Source organism: Triturus cristatus, chromosome 1_2 (assembly GCF_964204655.1).
Source record: "Triturus cristatus chromosome 1_2, aTriCri1.1, whole genome shotgun sequence".
NCBI lineage: Eukaryota > Metazoa > Chordata > Amphibia > Caudata > Salamandridae > Triturus > Triturus cristatus.
In genome coordinates, this window is record NC_140580.1 from 1,184,149,357 (window position 1) to 1,184,162,770 (window position 13,414).

Consider the following 13,414-nt stretch of genomic DNA (forward strand, 5'->3'; position numbering starts at 1 on the left):
TGCCGCAAAAGTATATCATTCACAAGAGGGACTTTCATCGATCTATCTGAAGTGTCACAATGTTCTAAAGGCATTGCATCCGCCTGCGCCTCAGATGTCTACTGCTGGGGTCCACTGCATTGTGTATCTTCCAAGTACCACATGCCCGCTAGAGATGAGACTGTCTCAACAGTAAGTGGAAGATTAGTGATGCCAATTTTCAGGCAGTTGTAAGGACACATTTTTTCTCACAAAAGCTGTCATCCGATCTCCCTTGGCTCTGTCTGTCAGAGAACCTTCAAAAAGATGTCTCATTTCCTAAAGCTACGCTTTCACATTCTGCTATGAGGGATGTCTCACTTCTGGGATGGTTAACACATCGATCCCCTACAGATTCAAGGCGCATGGTCAAAGTAGTCTTTCCATATTCATCTGCTAGAGCTAAGGTTAGTCCACCTGGCTGTCAAATCTTTCCTTCCAGCTGTAAAATTGACCTGCCTATGAATACAGACAGTTCGATGACAATGCATTATCTGAACAAGCAGCGAAAAACCGGATCTAGCGGATTCCCAAGGTACATCTTCTGGGAATTCAAAACTCAGAGGCAGACTCTCTTAAGGATATTTCTTGAAAGTCATGAGTGGGTACGAACGGTAGTAGTGCTGCACCGCATCTTCTACGAATAGGGATTGCCCCCTGATTGATCTGTTTGCAAAGTCAGAAAAAGAAGAAATGACCCAACTACGCCCCAGGATTTACAAACTGGGCTTATCGGGAACTGCCCCTTTGATAAGCTGTTCATGGTAGTTTGTGTTCACTTTTCCTCTGATACCCTTGATTCCATCAGTCATTGTAAAATTGAAAAGGACCTGGCTTGGATGATTATAATAGGCCCGGAAAGGCCAAGTAAATGGGGGTTCATAGACCTCCCATACCTCTCCAAGTGTCCACAGAAGATGCAGCTGTGCAAAGCAGACGTGCTTTTATAGTTTGGGTGTCAGATCCTGCATCTCTGTTTACCTTCGTTGAACTCGGCGGCTCGGCTCTTGAACTCTTGCAGTACGAACTTCTAAATGCTCCACAATAATGTATGGACATCTTGAAGGAGACTAGATGTCCATCCACAAGGCATCCTATGATTTCAGTTCAAAGAAATTCTCTATCTGCTACATCCAGAAGAATATCCACCGTGCCAGATTCCGTGGGGAATGTGTACTCTATTATAAAACTGCAGCCCGCCATGGGCAAACAGAGAAAATAATGAAGGGACATCTTGCTTCCATTACTACTTATAGAAATTGACCTCCCCAAACGAGTACCTGCGATAAAGGATTTTGTTTTAAAAGAAATTACAAAACCTTTCCTCTCCGTAGGGAGTCTTTCTCTTTCTAAGGAACTTCAAATAGTGTTCTCAAAATGAATATGTCCTCCTTTTGAACCAGGTCATAATGTTATCTTACATCATATATCTTGGAGGGGAGCTTTCATTGTAGCCATCACTTCTGCTGCCAAGAATTGTGAGATTCAGGCACTTTGCTGTAATGGACTGTATAGATTTTCTACAAAATATAGTTGTCACGAGAACTCATTCAAGTTTCTTCCCAAGAATAGTCTTTCACATCAGTCAGACTATTTCCCTTCTAACATCTAATCCTCTCGAGCAGAGACATCTTAATTTTCTGTGGACATCAAGAGGGTTTTGAAGTTTTGTCTGGATAAGATAAAGGGAATTAGATAGCCTAACCACCTTTTGGTCAATTGTGGTCCCGTTTGTACATGTTTAGCGTCCTTGAAACTGTCTATTTCTAGACGGATTAGTTTGTGTGTTATGTTAAGTTCTTGTAATACTAACAACACTTTACCTGTCAGGCCCAGGTCCCATCCAAAATGGTAAATTAGCTACTGCTCCGTTACTAAAGAACAAATCCTTTTCCAAAATATGTAAAGCTGTACTAGGAGATGTATGCATACCTTTACAAGACATTATTGTTTTGATTCAGACTCCAAGGCAGATGCTCACTTGGACCAAGCATCCTTGTGGAATCTTTTTGCATAGAGAACGTCTTCGTTGTCTCTCCCTTTGCTGTTTATAGAGACGAGTTTGCTACTCCAATGAGGGCTTATGACTATAAATGAGAAACCTCTGGAGGCGAAAGAGTCGTTATTTCCTTGTAATCCTAGTTCACCTACGGGGGAATCTCCAATATACTCATGGGGAGCTCCCCCTCCTGCCTGGAGATGAGACAGAGAATCAGGATATTTTTCCATTTGGGCCCTTGATGTCTGTAAACGTGCTGCTAGCGCCAGTTTTCAAGCCTCTCTAAGCTGCAGTTTTTGATGACAGAAGCCCTTTCTTTCTCATAGCTTTCCTTCAAAAAAGGTTTGTGAAAAAGTTTTTCTTTCACATTTAATTAAAATGGGACTTTATCTGTGTTTTTCAGATTTGTTGCAAAGTGGGTTATAGGTCTAGGGCTCAATCCAGGTGTCAATAAATTATACCCATGCGCGTCCCTGGGACGCGTGGCTGCGAGCACGCAGCCTTACCTTAAGAGACTGGTGTGTAAAGCATTTAAAAACACCAATTCAGTAAATGATTAAGACACAACACCCAATAAAAATACCATACCAATTTATGCCAATAGGAAACATTTTCATCTTTAAAATGACACCAAAACAACAAACATCCAATGTAGGGAACTGGAGATATGAATTTTTAAAGAACAAAGACTTTCTAGCACGTAGTCCCCTTATGGGTTTTTTTTTTACCAAAAGTTGCTCCACACTTCTCCAAACTTCAGGAGGGGTTTCCTGGAGGTCACTTCGTGGGTTAAACGTGCCAAACACAAATCCAAGGGTGTGGAATCTCCTGGATGGTCCTTGGAAGGTTAGGACCACAATTCCCACAATGCACCTATGCCAAATCTTTTAAAGTCCACAGGATGCACTCCAGGCGGGGGACTCTTGTTGGTGACAGTGCAGATGAGCTTGGTGTTAACCTGTAGCTTGCAGGGAGTCCACACTTTAATCCTTTTGAAGCATGGTATGTCCACAGGGCTGTAGTTCCAGATAGTGCAGCAGGCACAGTCAGTCAGAGTGCAGGGCCTGGTGGTGCAAATTAAGTTTCCAGAATGGCAATTCTTCCTCTTAGTTTCAAGCTGCATATCTGAGAGGCTCTGCACTTCTCACATATTTATTCAGTGTTCTGTGGGGTCATATAGGGGAGCATTCCTGCCCAATGAGGTGCAAGGCAACACTCCAGAACATGACCACTTCCTCCAAAGTGTGGCATAATCTTCTCCCGGAAAGCACTAGTCCTCAAATTCAACGTGGCTGAAATCTCAGTAGAGCATTAAGAGCTAACTTAAGCAACTCTCAGTATGGTTCATTCCCTCAGCTCTCCATCCCCTAACATCGGCAGATTCCTTCCTTAAGCCTCTCATCTGGCTGGGTCAGAGGGGATGGCGGTAGATGGACCTGGCAGTCCCTGCCTGTCCTATTCCTCCTTTGACGCTTCCTGCTTTACGACCCCTCCCTCATGCTCTGGCATTCCTATGTAGCATAGCTCTCTCCAGCAGATAGCCTCTCCCTGCATGAGCCACTTATCACTTCATCAAAAGAGCCTGGTAATCCTGTTAACTCTGGCCAATCAGGGAAGACTGCAGGAAGGCTGAATTTTGGCTTACAGACAAGAAATTCTTATAAGTTCTTTTCTGTACAAGTTAGTATACATTCAACACTAGCATATTTATTGTTGGATATGTCAATACCATGCTCCTAAGTCTGTGAATGATATTTTATTCAATTCCTAGCAAGACCTATGCATTCATAAACTATTGCAAGATTATCCCATGGGGCTAGGAATCTACGATGGTAAAACTGAAATGTGCAATTTCTACATCAACAGGGCTCATACAAAGTCTTTTATATGGGCCCAGCTTATAGATACATGCCCCCCTCCACCCCTGGGACAACTAGGGGAGACCTTGGGGGTTCTGAATATGCAAATATAGTGTCGATCTTCCTCCACCGTGCTCACTGCACCAAAGTCGATTTTGGGAGGCACTTTACAACAATGGGGGAAGTGAAATGTGCAATTTCTCTATCCCTAGGGCATATAAAACATATTTTATAAGGTCCCTGGTCATGATTACATGACCCCTCCCCTTGGGACACCTAGAGGATACCCTGAGGGTACTGAACTTGGAAAAATATTGTAGGTTATCACTTTTCAAGTGCCTCTACCACCAAAATGGAGTTTGCAATCCATTTACTTTTAAAAAGAGTGCTGCAAGGCAGGGCTGCTTTTAAAATGACCTCAGGTGCTCACATACAAGTGCAGAAAGGGCTGCTGGCCTCTAAACCGCCATGCCCTATTATATACTAGGGACTTATAGGTAGTTTTAATCCCCCTGCCCTATTATCTACTTGGGATTTATGGGGTTGGTCATGGCAATATTAAATGTACCCTAATACATAGTGTACCCTAATGCATGTCTGTGTTTTCAACATAGCACTGTCCCTGGGCCTTCGTAGGCAGAGCCCACGCACAGTCCGAGCCAGATACCACCAGTACCAATCAGCAACAAATGGGGGTACACAGGGCACATAGGATGGCTTTGCAACAAAATTGGCTTCTTTTTAAAAAAAGAAATGTAATGGAAATCGGGCCAGTACAGCCAGCCTTGAGCTGGCAAAAGCTTTGCTTTTATATAAATAAAATTGGCTTTTCCTGATACCCGATTCGGGTCAAGTTCGCGCTATATAAAACTCTGTAAAGTAAAAAAATAAAAAGTAGGATATATATTTTATAAAAAATTCCCTGGAGGAGAACTAGGATTACAGGTAAGTAACTATTCTTTTTGTTCCATGGCATGTGCATTATTCTGTGCCTTGTTTTGTGCTCAAGGTATATCCCATGTTCTCTACCCTGGCATGCACTGTGCTCCTCGCGCTGGTCTTCGGTGCTTTATGCTTAGTGTGTTCTGTCCTGTGTGGTTAAGTGTCCCATGCTGTCTGCCCACAAGTATCCCATGCTTTCTGCTCATTTGTATCCTACATTCTCTGTATCTTGTTGCCCTGTGCCCATGCATTCTTTCTACTCTGTATCTTGTTGATTTATTTTTCTTTGCCCTTGTGTGTCCCATGCAGGATATTCCATACTTTGTGCATCGCATCTTCTATGTATTCGTCTTCAGTCGGTCATATGCCTTATACCCTCTGTGTCCCATGGACGTTTCCTTGTGTTGCCTTGTTTCTGCCCTTACTTCTAAACTCTTGACTTTTGGTCCCACCTGTGCTCTGCAGTCATGTGTGTCTGATGCCTGTGTCTTTGACCTTTACCGGTCCCTGTCCCTGGTGTATTCATAATTTCCCATGCTTTTGCCCTGGTATGTGTCGTGATCGATGTATTCCCAGGTTTCTTGGATGCTCTTTTCCTTTCTGTGTCCTCTTATCTTCCCTGATATATCCTACAAACTCTCTTTTGCTGTGTGTATTTTGCTGTATCCTAGTGTGTCCAAGGTTGTTGGCTTTGTGCTGTATTTCCTAGTGTGGCCCCTGCTCTGTTTCCTGGTATAGCCATGCTACGTCCTAAGCTCTGTGATCTGGTGTGTCCTTGTTCTATCTGCTGTTGCACACCAGTGCTCTAGTTCTTTTCATACACACTCATGTTTCGGTATTTGCCTCTTGCTGTGTCAACGAGTGATCACTGCTGTGGGAATTTAACTCCGTGCCATGGTGTGCTCCATGCTCTGCTTCCTGGTGTGCATCTCATCCTCTCGTACCCAATGTGCCCCATACTCTCCATCCTGGCGTGCGCTGTGCTCCTTTCATTGGTGTGTCTCATGCTGTGTGTCCTGTTGGGACTTAGCTTTATTCCCCACACATTCTGTTTTGGTGTGCGTCACACTGTGCCCTAGTCTACTCCTAAGTTTCTTTGCTGTCTCTGATGTTGTAGTCTGTTCCTTAGTTTATCACATGATCTCTGCCCCTGGCCTCAATCCCTGTGCCTTCGCATGCCCCAAACTCTGTACCCCAATGTGTCCCAAACCATGTGCCCTTCTTTGTCCCAAGATATGTTGTGTAGTTTACACGATTCTTCCTGCCCTAGTGTCTACCTGACTGTCTGCCCTGCTGTTTCCATGCTCTGTATCCCAATGTGTCCTATGTTCTATTTTCTCTGATGTGTCCAAAGTTCTCTCTTTTCTGGTGTGTCCCATGGTCTCTTCCCTGCTGAATCAAAGGATCTCTGCCCCAGTGTGCCCCATCTTCTGTGCCTCTGGTACATGTACTATGCCCTTTCTTATCCCATGCTGTGGTCTGTCATGTGGCCCAGGCTCTGTGCCCTGATGTGTTCCATGCGTTGTTCCATTGTGTCCCAGGTCCTGTACCCTGGTATATCGCTTGCTCCGCAACCCATTGTGTCCCACCCCTGTGCCCTGGCGTGTCTCAGCCCCTGTGCCCTGGCGTGTCTCAGCCCCTGTGCCCTGGCGTGTCTCAGCCCTTGTGCCCTGGCGTGTCTCAGCCCCTGTGCCCTGGCGTGTCTCAGCCCTTGTGCCCTGGCGTGTCCCAACCCCTGTGCCCTGGCGTGTCCCAGACTCTGTGCACAGGTATATTCCAGGCTATCTGCCATGGAATGCCTCAGGCTCTGTACCCTCCAGTGTATTGCATGTATTGCTCCACTGTGCATCTTAGGCTCTGTGCCCCAGTGCATCCCAGGCTCTGTATGGTGGTGTGCCCGAGCCTCTGAGCCCCGGTGCTTCCCAGGCTGTGTGCCCCGGTGCGTCCCAGGCTTTGTGTCCCGGTGCGTCCCAGGCTCTGTATGGTGGTGTGCCCGAGCCTCTGAGCCCCGGTGCGTCCCAGGCTCTGTGCCCCTTTGCGTCCCAGGCTCTGTGCCCCTTTGCGTCCCAGGCTCTGTGCCCCTTTGCATCCCAGGCTCTGTGCCCCTTTGCATCCCAGGCTCTGTGCCCCTTTGCATCCCAGGCTTTGCGCATCGGTGCGTCCCAGGCACTATGCACTGGTGAGCCTCAGGACCTGTTTTCTGGCACATTCTGTGCTCCCTGCTCTTGTATTGTCTTGGCTGTGTGCCCATAGCTCTGTGCACTGTTATCTCCTGTGGTGTACTCCATGTTCTAAGCTCTGGGCCCTGGTGTGTCCCATGCTGTATGTGCTGGTGTGTCCCATGCTGTATGTGCTGGTGTGTCCCATGCTGTATGTGCTGGTGTGTCCCATGCTGTATGCGCTGGTGTGTCCCATGCTGTATGCGCTGGTGTGTCCCATGCTGTATGCGCTGGTGTGTCCCATGCTGTATGCGCTGGTGTGTCCCATGCTGTATGCGCTGGTGTGTCCCATGCTGTATGCGCTGGTGTGTCCCATGCTGTATGCGCTGGTGTGTCCCATGCTGTATGCGCTGGTGTTTCCCATGCTGTATGCGCTGGTGTGTCCCATTCTGTAAGCGCTGGTGTGTCCCACGCTGTATGCGCTGGTGTGTCCCGCACTGTATGCGCTTTTGTGTCCCACGTTTTTTGCATTGGTGTGTCACCCGCTGTATGTGCTGATGTGTCTCATGCTGTATGCTCTGGTGTGTCCCATACTGTATGCGCTGATGCGTCCAGCGCTGTATGTTATTGTGTGTCCCACCCTATATGCGTTGGTGTTTCCCACGATGTAAGCGCTGGTGTGTCCTGCGCTCTATGCTCTGGTGTATCCCATGCTGTATAGACTGGTGTGTCCCACATTGTATGCGCTGGTGTGTCCCACACTGTATGCGCTGGTGTGTCCCACACTGTATGTGCTGGTGTGTCCCACATTGTATGCGCTGGTGTGTCCCACGCTGTATGCGCTGGTGTGTCCCGTACCGTATGCGCTGGTGTGTCCCACACCGTATGCGCTGGTGTGTCCCGCGCCGTATGCGCTGGTGTGTCCCGCGCCATATGCGCTGGTGTGTCCCGCGCCATATGCGCTGGTGTGTCCCGCGCCATATGCGCTGGTGTGTCCCGCGCTGTATGCGCTGGTGTGTCATGCGCTGGTGTGTCCCGCGCTGTATGCGCTGGTGTGTCCCGCGCTGTATGCGCTGGTGTGTCCCGCGCCATATGCGCTGGTGTGTCCCGCGCTGTATGCGCTGGTGTGTCATGCGCTGGTGTGTCCCGCGCTGTATGCGCTGGTGTGTCCCGCGCTGTATGCGCTGGTGTGTCCCACGCTGTATGCGCTGGTGTGTCCCACACTGTATGCGCTGGTGTTGCCCGCGCTGTAATTGCTGGTGTGTCCCGCACTGTTTGTGCTGGTGTGTCCCAGGCTGTATGCGCTTGTGTGTCCCACGAAGTATGCGCTGGTGTGTCCCACGGTCTATGTGCTTGTGTGTCCTAGGCTGTATGCGCTTGTGTGTCCCAGGCTGTATGCCCTTGTGTGTCCCACACTGTATGCGCTGGTGTGTCCCACACTGTATGCGCTGGTGTGTCCCACGAAGTATGCGCTGGTGTGTCCCACGCTCTATGTGCTTGTTTGTCCTAGGCTGTATGCGCTTGTGTGTCCTAGGCTGTATGCGCTTGTGTGTCCTAGGCTGTATGCGCTTGTGTGTCCTAGGCTGTATGCGCTTGTGTGTCCTAGGCTGTATGCGCTTGTGTGTCCCAGGCTGTATGCGCTTGTGTGTCCCAGGCTGTAAGCACTGGTGTGTCCCAAACTGCATGTGCTGATGTGCCCCACACTGCATGTGCTGATGTGCCCCATACTGAATGCACTGTTGTGTCCCATACTGTATGCGCTGATGCGTCCAGCGCTGTGCGCTTGTATGTCCAACGCTGTATGCGCTGGTGTTTCCCACTCTGTAAGCGCTGGTGTGTCCTGCGCTCTATGCTCTGGTGTATCCCTTGTTGTATGGGCTGGAGTGTCCCACACTGTATGCCCTGGTGTGTCCCATACTGTATGCGCTGATTCGTCCAGCGCTGTGTGCGCTTGTATGTCCAACGCTGTATGCACTGGTGTTTCCCACTCTGTAAGCGCTGGTGTGTCCTGCGCTCTATGCTCTGGTGTATCCCTTGCTGTATGGGCTGGAGTGTCCCACACTGTATGCCCTGGTGTGTCCCATACTGTATGCGCTGATGCGTCCAGCGCTGTGTGCGCTTGTATGTCCAACGCTGTATGCGCTGGTGTTTCCCACTCTGTAAGCGCTGGTGTGTCCTGCGCTCTATGCTCTGGTGTATCCCTTGCTGTATGGGCTGGAGTGTCCCACACTGTATGCCCTGGTGTGTCCCATACTGTATGCGCTAGTGTGTCCCTCGAAGTATGCGCAGGTGTGTCCCACGCTATATATGCTGGTGTGTCCCAGACTGTATGCGCTGGTGTATGCCGCGCTGTATGCGCTGGTTTATCCCGCGCTGTATGCCCTGGTGTGTCCCGCGCTGTATGCCCTGGTGTGTCCCGCGCTGTATGCCCTGGTGTGTCCCGCGCTGTATGGCCTGGTTTGTCCCATGCTTTCTTGCCTTGGTCGTCTCATGCACTGTGCTCTAGTGAAGCACAGGCTCTTTTCTGATGCGTCCTATGCTCCCTGCCCTTGTACGGTCCTGGCTGTGTGCCTGTTCTTCTGTGCACTGTGCTCTGGTATGTCCCATGCTGTCCATCCTGGTGTGTCATGTCCCCTCTTGTGTCCCAGTCTGTGTGCCCGGGCTTGATCCACGCTGTGTGCCCTGGTTTTCTCCAGGCCTGCCGTGCCCAATGCTCGGATACCCTGTCTGTGCACTGTTTACCTAACTGGGGTACACTCTGTGCTCTTATTTGTCATTCTTTGCCTAATTGTGCAACCTCCTCTGCCATCTTGCACCACTTTGTGACAGCTTGTTGCACTGTTTGCCTTGGTGTGTTTTAATGTGTGCTTTAATGTTCTGTTTACAAGGTCTATGTGAGGGTATGTGTGCCATATTGTGTGTCCTTTTGCAGGTCGTTCTTTCAGTATGTGAACCTCTCTGTACCCTGTGTTGATGCTTTGCCATCTTGTTCCTCATTATCAGCCCTTTCGGGCAGCACTGTGTGCCATCATCTCAATCCATCTCGACCCTGAAAACAATGAGCTAGTATGCTTCCCCAGGGAGCTGCCAGCTGCTGAGATGATTTCAAGAAATCCAGCCATCACGTTTGTGTTTCTAAATCATCTCAAGATGGCCTGGTATGTGCCCCATCGTTGGCCTTGGTGGGCCATCCCATCTGCTCCGGAGACCCATAACCTCTTCCTAGGTGCGCCACATGTGTATGAAGTGTGCCACACGTCCTGCCCTGCTGGGCCACACGTGTGCTCCACATGTGTATGAAGTGTGCCACACGTCCTGCCCTGCAGGGCCACACGTACGCCACATGTGTATGAAGTGTGCCACACGTCCTGCCCTGCTGGGCCACACGTGTGCTCCTTTGTGAAAGCGCTCAGTGGCCAGTTCATCTCTCACTCTATCTCTCCCCCAACCCCCCTCTCGCCCTCTATCTATCCCCCAACCGCCCCCCTCTCTCCCTCTATCTCACCCACCCCCCAGCCCCCCTTCTCTCATCACCCTCTGTGCCCTTGTGATTAACATTTGAATCCCTTCATTGTGAGAGTGGCCTGCGACATACTCTCGTGTACCTCAGTGTGTATCCAGTTGGTCCACTTTCTCAGTCATTCAGTGTTTCTTCTGTGACTTGGAATGCATCGCCCTGCCGGCGGCCTGGTCTATGCAGCTCTGCTCGGTGGTGACTTTGTGTCTGCCATGATGTGCTTCCCTCTCAGCTCGGTGTGCTCCAAGCTGTGCCGCTGTGATCCACACGGCCTCAGTATGCTACACTTCTCTGATTGCCACATTCTGTGCCCCCTGAACAGGCAGCTCTTGCTGTGTCCTGGTGTGCCACACTGTGCTCTGGCATGCCACAACCTACGCCCTAGTGCTTCACAATCCGTGAGCATTTCTCTGATACCGTTTGTTAAGCACTGTGTTGTTTGCCCCCTACTGTTCCCTAGTGTGTACCCTGAGTGACCTCACTCTCTGTAAACAGCTTTGCCACTGTCTGTGACCTGACAGCACTGGCTGTGCCTTAATGTGCCAAGTCCCTCTCTGTGCCTTGGTGTGCCATACAATTTGACCTGGCTTGCCCTGTGTCCCACATTCTTTGACCTTGTGAGTCACACTGTGGCTTGATCTGCCATGCTGTGCCTTTCTCTGCACCCTCAGTCGTCTGTGTCCAATAGTGTCTCACTCCATGCCTTTCTGTGGGACACATGTATTCTAGGTTGCCACCAAGAATTGATGAGTGTTTTTTCTTGTTTGAAACTGTATCATCCTTGTTTTTGACTCTGCGTTGGTAGACCACTCTCTGAGCCCCCTTTTGCCTCACTCTGTGCTCTGTCCTGTTGTGCCAGTGTCTCTGTCTGGTGACCCACCCTTCTGACATAGCATGCCACTTCTCTCAGGCAGTATGCCACACTCTTTTCCTGGTGTGCCACACATTGCATCTTAGTGTGTTGCCTCGGTGCCCTAGAGTGCCACTCTCTGGCATCCTTCGGCCACACCTCCACGAAGAGTGCCTTGGTGTGAGTGCCCTGTTCTTCTTGATTCTGTGATTGAAGTCTCTTTCGATGACGTTCTCCTAATGCTCACTTTCCTCTGTTCTCTTAGGTGATCCGGAAAGGTTGGTTAACGATCAACAACATTGGCATCATGAAGGGTGGCTCCAAAGAGTACTGGTTTGTTATGACGGCTGAGAATCTCTCCTGGTACAAGGATGACGAGGTACGCCAGCCAGGGTGGAATCATCAGTGTTAACATGTGCTGCCTGTAATTCTGTATTCCCCATCTCCCTTTTCTGACACTATTTCTCCTCCTCCACACCTGTCATTGTTTTAGACTCCATGAAACATACGACCACATACATGTGTTAGTGTAGGGGTGCAAAAGATCTCCTGCATTGCTCTGGAGAGCAGGCATCTCTGTCCTGCATTTCTCAAAGCAAGTTTGTGATGGCTTTTTGATTTAGTTTGTCCCACAACAAGCATGAATGTACACTGAAGGCCCCCTATGTCATGGAATGCAGCCCAGAGCTTGGCTCTTTGAAGAGACACAGAGCAATTCTCACTGAGCCCCACTACTGTCATTCCACTGAGCTTTGGAGCACTGTCAATGATGGTAGCAGTAGACATGCATTGTTACCAGTCCCCTGCTGGGGAGAGTTGCTGACTGGCCTGTCCAGTTCTAAGTTGGTCCGTGAGACCCCTGCAGCCGGGTCCCTTGCTCCATGAATGGCACATGTATGCTTGCTGTCTGTACGTGCAGTAGGATGTGCATGGAGCATGTGTGTAGTAGGATCCGTCCAGTTTTGTTTCAGGTGGGACTGTCAGTAAGCGCTACAGTCCCGTGAAGCCATTGTGGACAATTGCGGGCAAAGCTTAGTGCCAGAGTGCTTTGTGAGTGTGGTTCATGCCAACCCATAGAGTTCACTGCAGGGCTGGCGATGGGCTTGGCGTTCCGAGTGAAGGCAGGGTGGAGGGTCTAAAGTCCTCCGCCACCCTGGCTGCCTTTACTCCATCCGTCAACCTCTGACATGCAAACCCATAGAATTCACTTCAGGGCTGGCGATGGACTTGGCGTTCAGAGTTAAGGCAGGGTGGAGGGTCTAAAGTCCTCTGCCACCCTGGCTGCCTTTACTCCATCCGTCAACCTCTGACATGCAAACCCATAGAGTTCCCTGCAGGGCTGGCGATGGACTTGGCGTTCGGAGTGAAGGCAGGGTGGAGGGTATAAAAGTCCTCTGCTACCCTTGCTGCCTTTACTCCATCCGTCAACCTCTGACATGCAAACCCATAGAGTTCACTGCACGGCTGGCGATGGACTTGGCGTTCGGAGTGAAGGCAGGGTGGAGGGTATAAAAGTCCTCTGCCACCCTGGCTGCCTTCACTCCATCCGTCAACCTCTAACATGGAAACCCATAGCGTTCCCTGCAGGGCTGGCGATGGACTTGGCGTTCAGAGTGAAGGCAGGGTGGAGGGTCTAAAGTCCTCTGCCACCCTGGCTGCCTTTACTCCATCCGTCAACCTCTGACATGCAAACCCATAGAGTTCACTGCAGGGCTGGCGATGGACTTGGCGTTCAGAGTGAAGGCAGGGTGGAGGGTCTAAAGTCCTCTGCCACCCTGGCTGCCTTTACTCCATCCGTCAACCTCTGACATGCAAACCCATAGAGTTCACTGCAGGGCTGGCGATGGACTTGGCGTTCAGAGTGAAGGCAGGGTGGAGGGTCTAAAGTCGTCTGCCACCCTGGCTTCCTTTACTCCATCCGTCAACCTCTGACATGGAAGCCCATAGAGTTCACTGCAGGGCTGGCGATGGACTTGGCGTTCAGAGTGAAGGCAGGGTGGAGGGTCTAAAGTCCTCTGCCACCCTGGCTTCCTTTACTCCATCCGTCAACCTCTGACATGGAAGCCCATA

The 13,414-nt window shown here is 50.0% G+C and overlaps 1 protein-coding gene across 13 annotated transcripts in view; it reads left to right on the forward strand.

Annotated features, from left to right (window-relative positions):
- The window catches only part of DNM1 (dynamin 1), a 796,474-nt gene that overhangs the window by 595,776 nt on the left and 187,284 nt on the right, over positions 1-13,414 (forward strand). For all 13 annotated transcript variants that reach the window (XM_085614099.1, XM_085614096.1, XM_085614097.1 and 10 more), the window contains one exon: positions 11,610-11,723. In XM_085614099.1, coding sequence (XP_085470225.1) covers positions 11,610-11,723 — 114 coding nt within the window. The remainder of the gene's footprint in view (positions 1-11,609; positions 11,724-13,414) is intronic.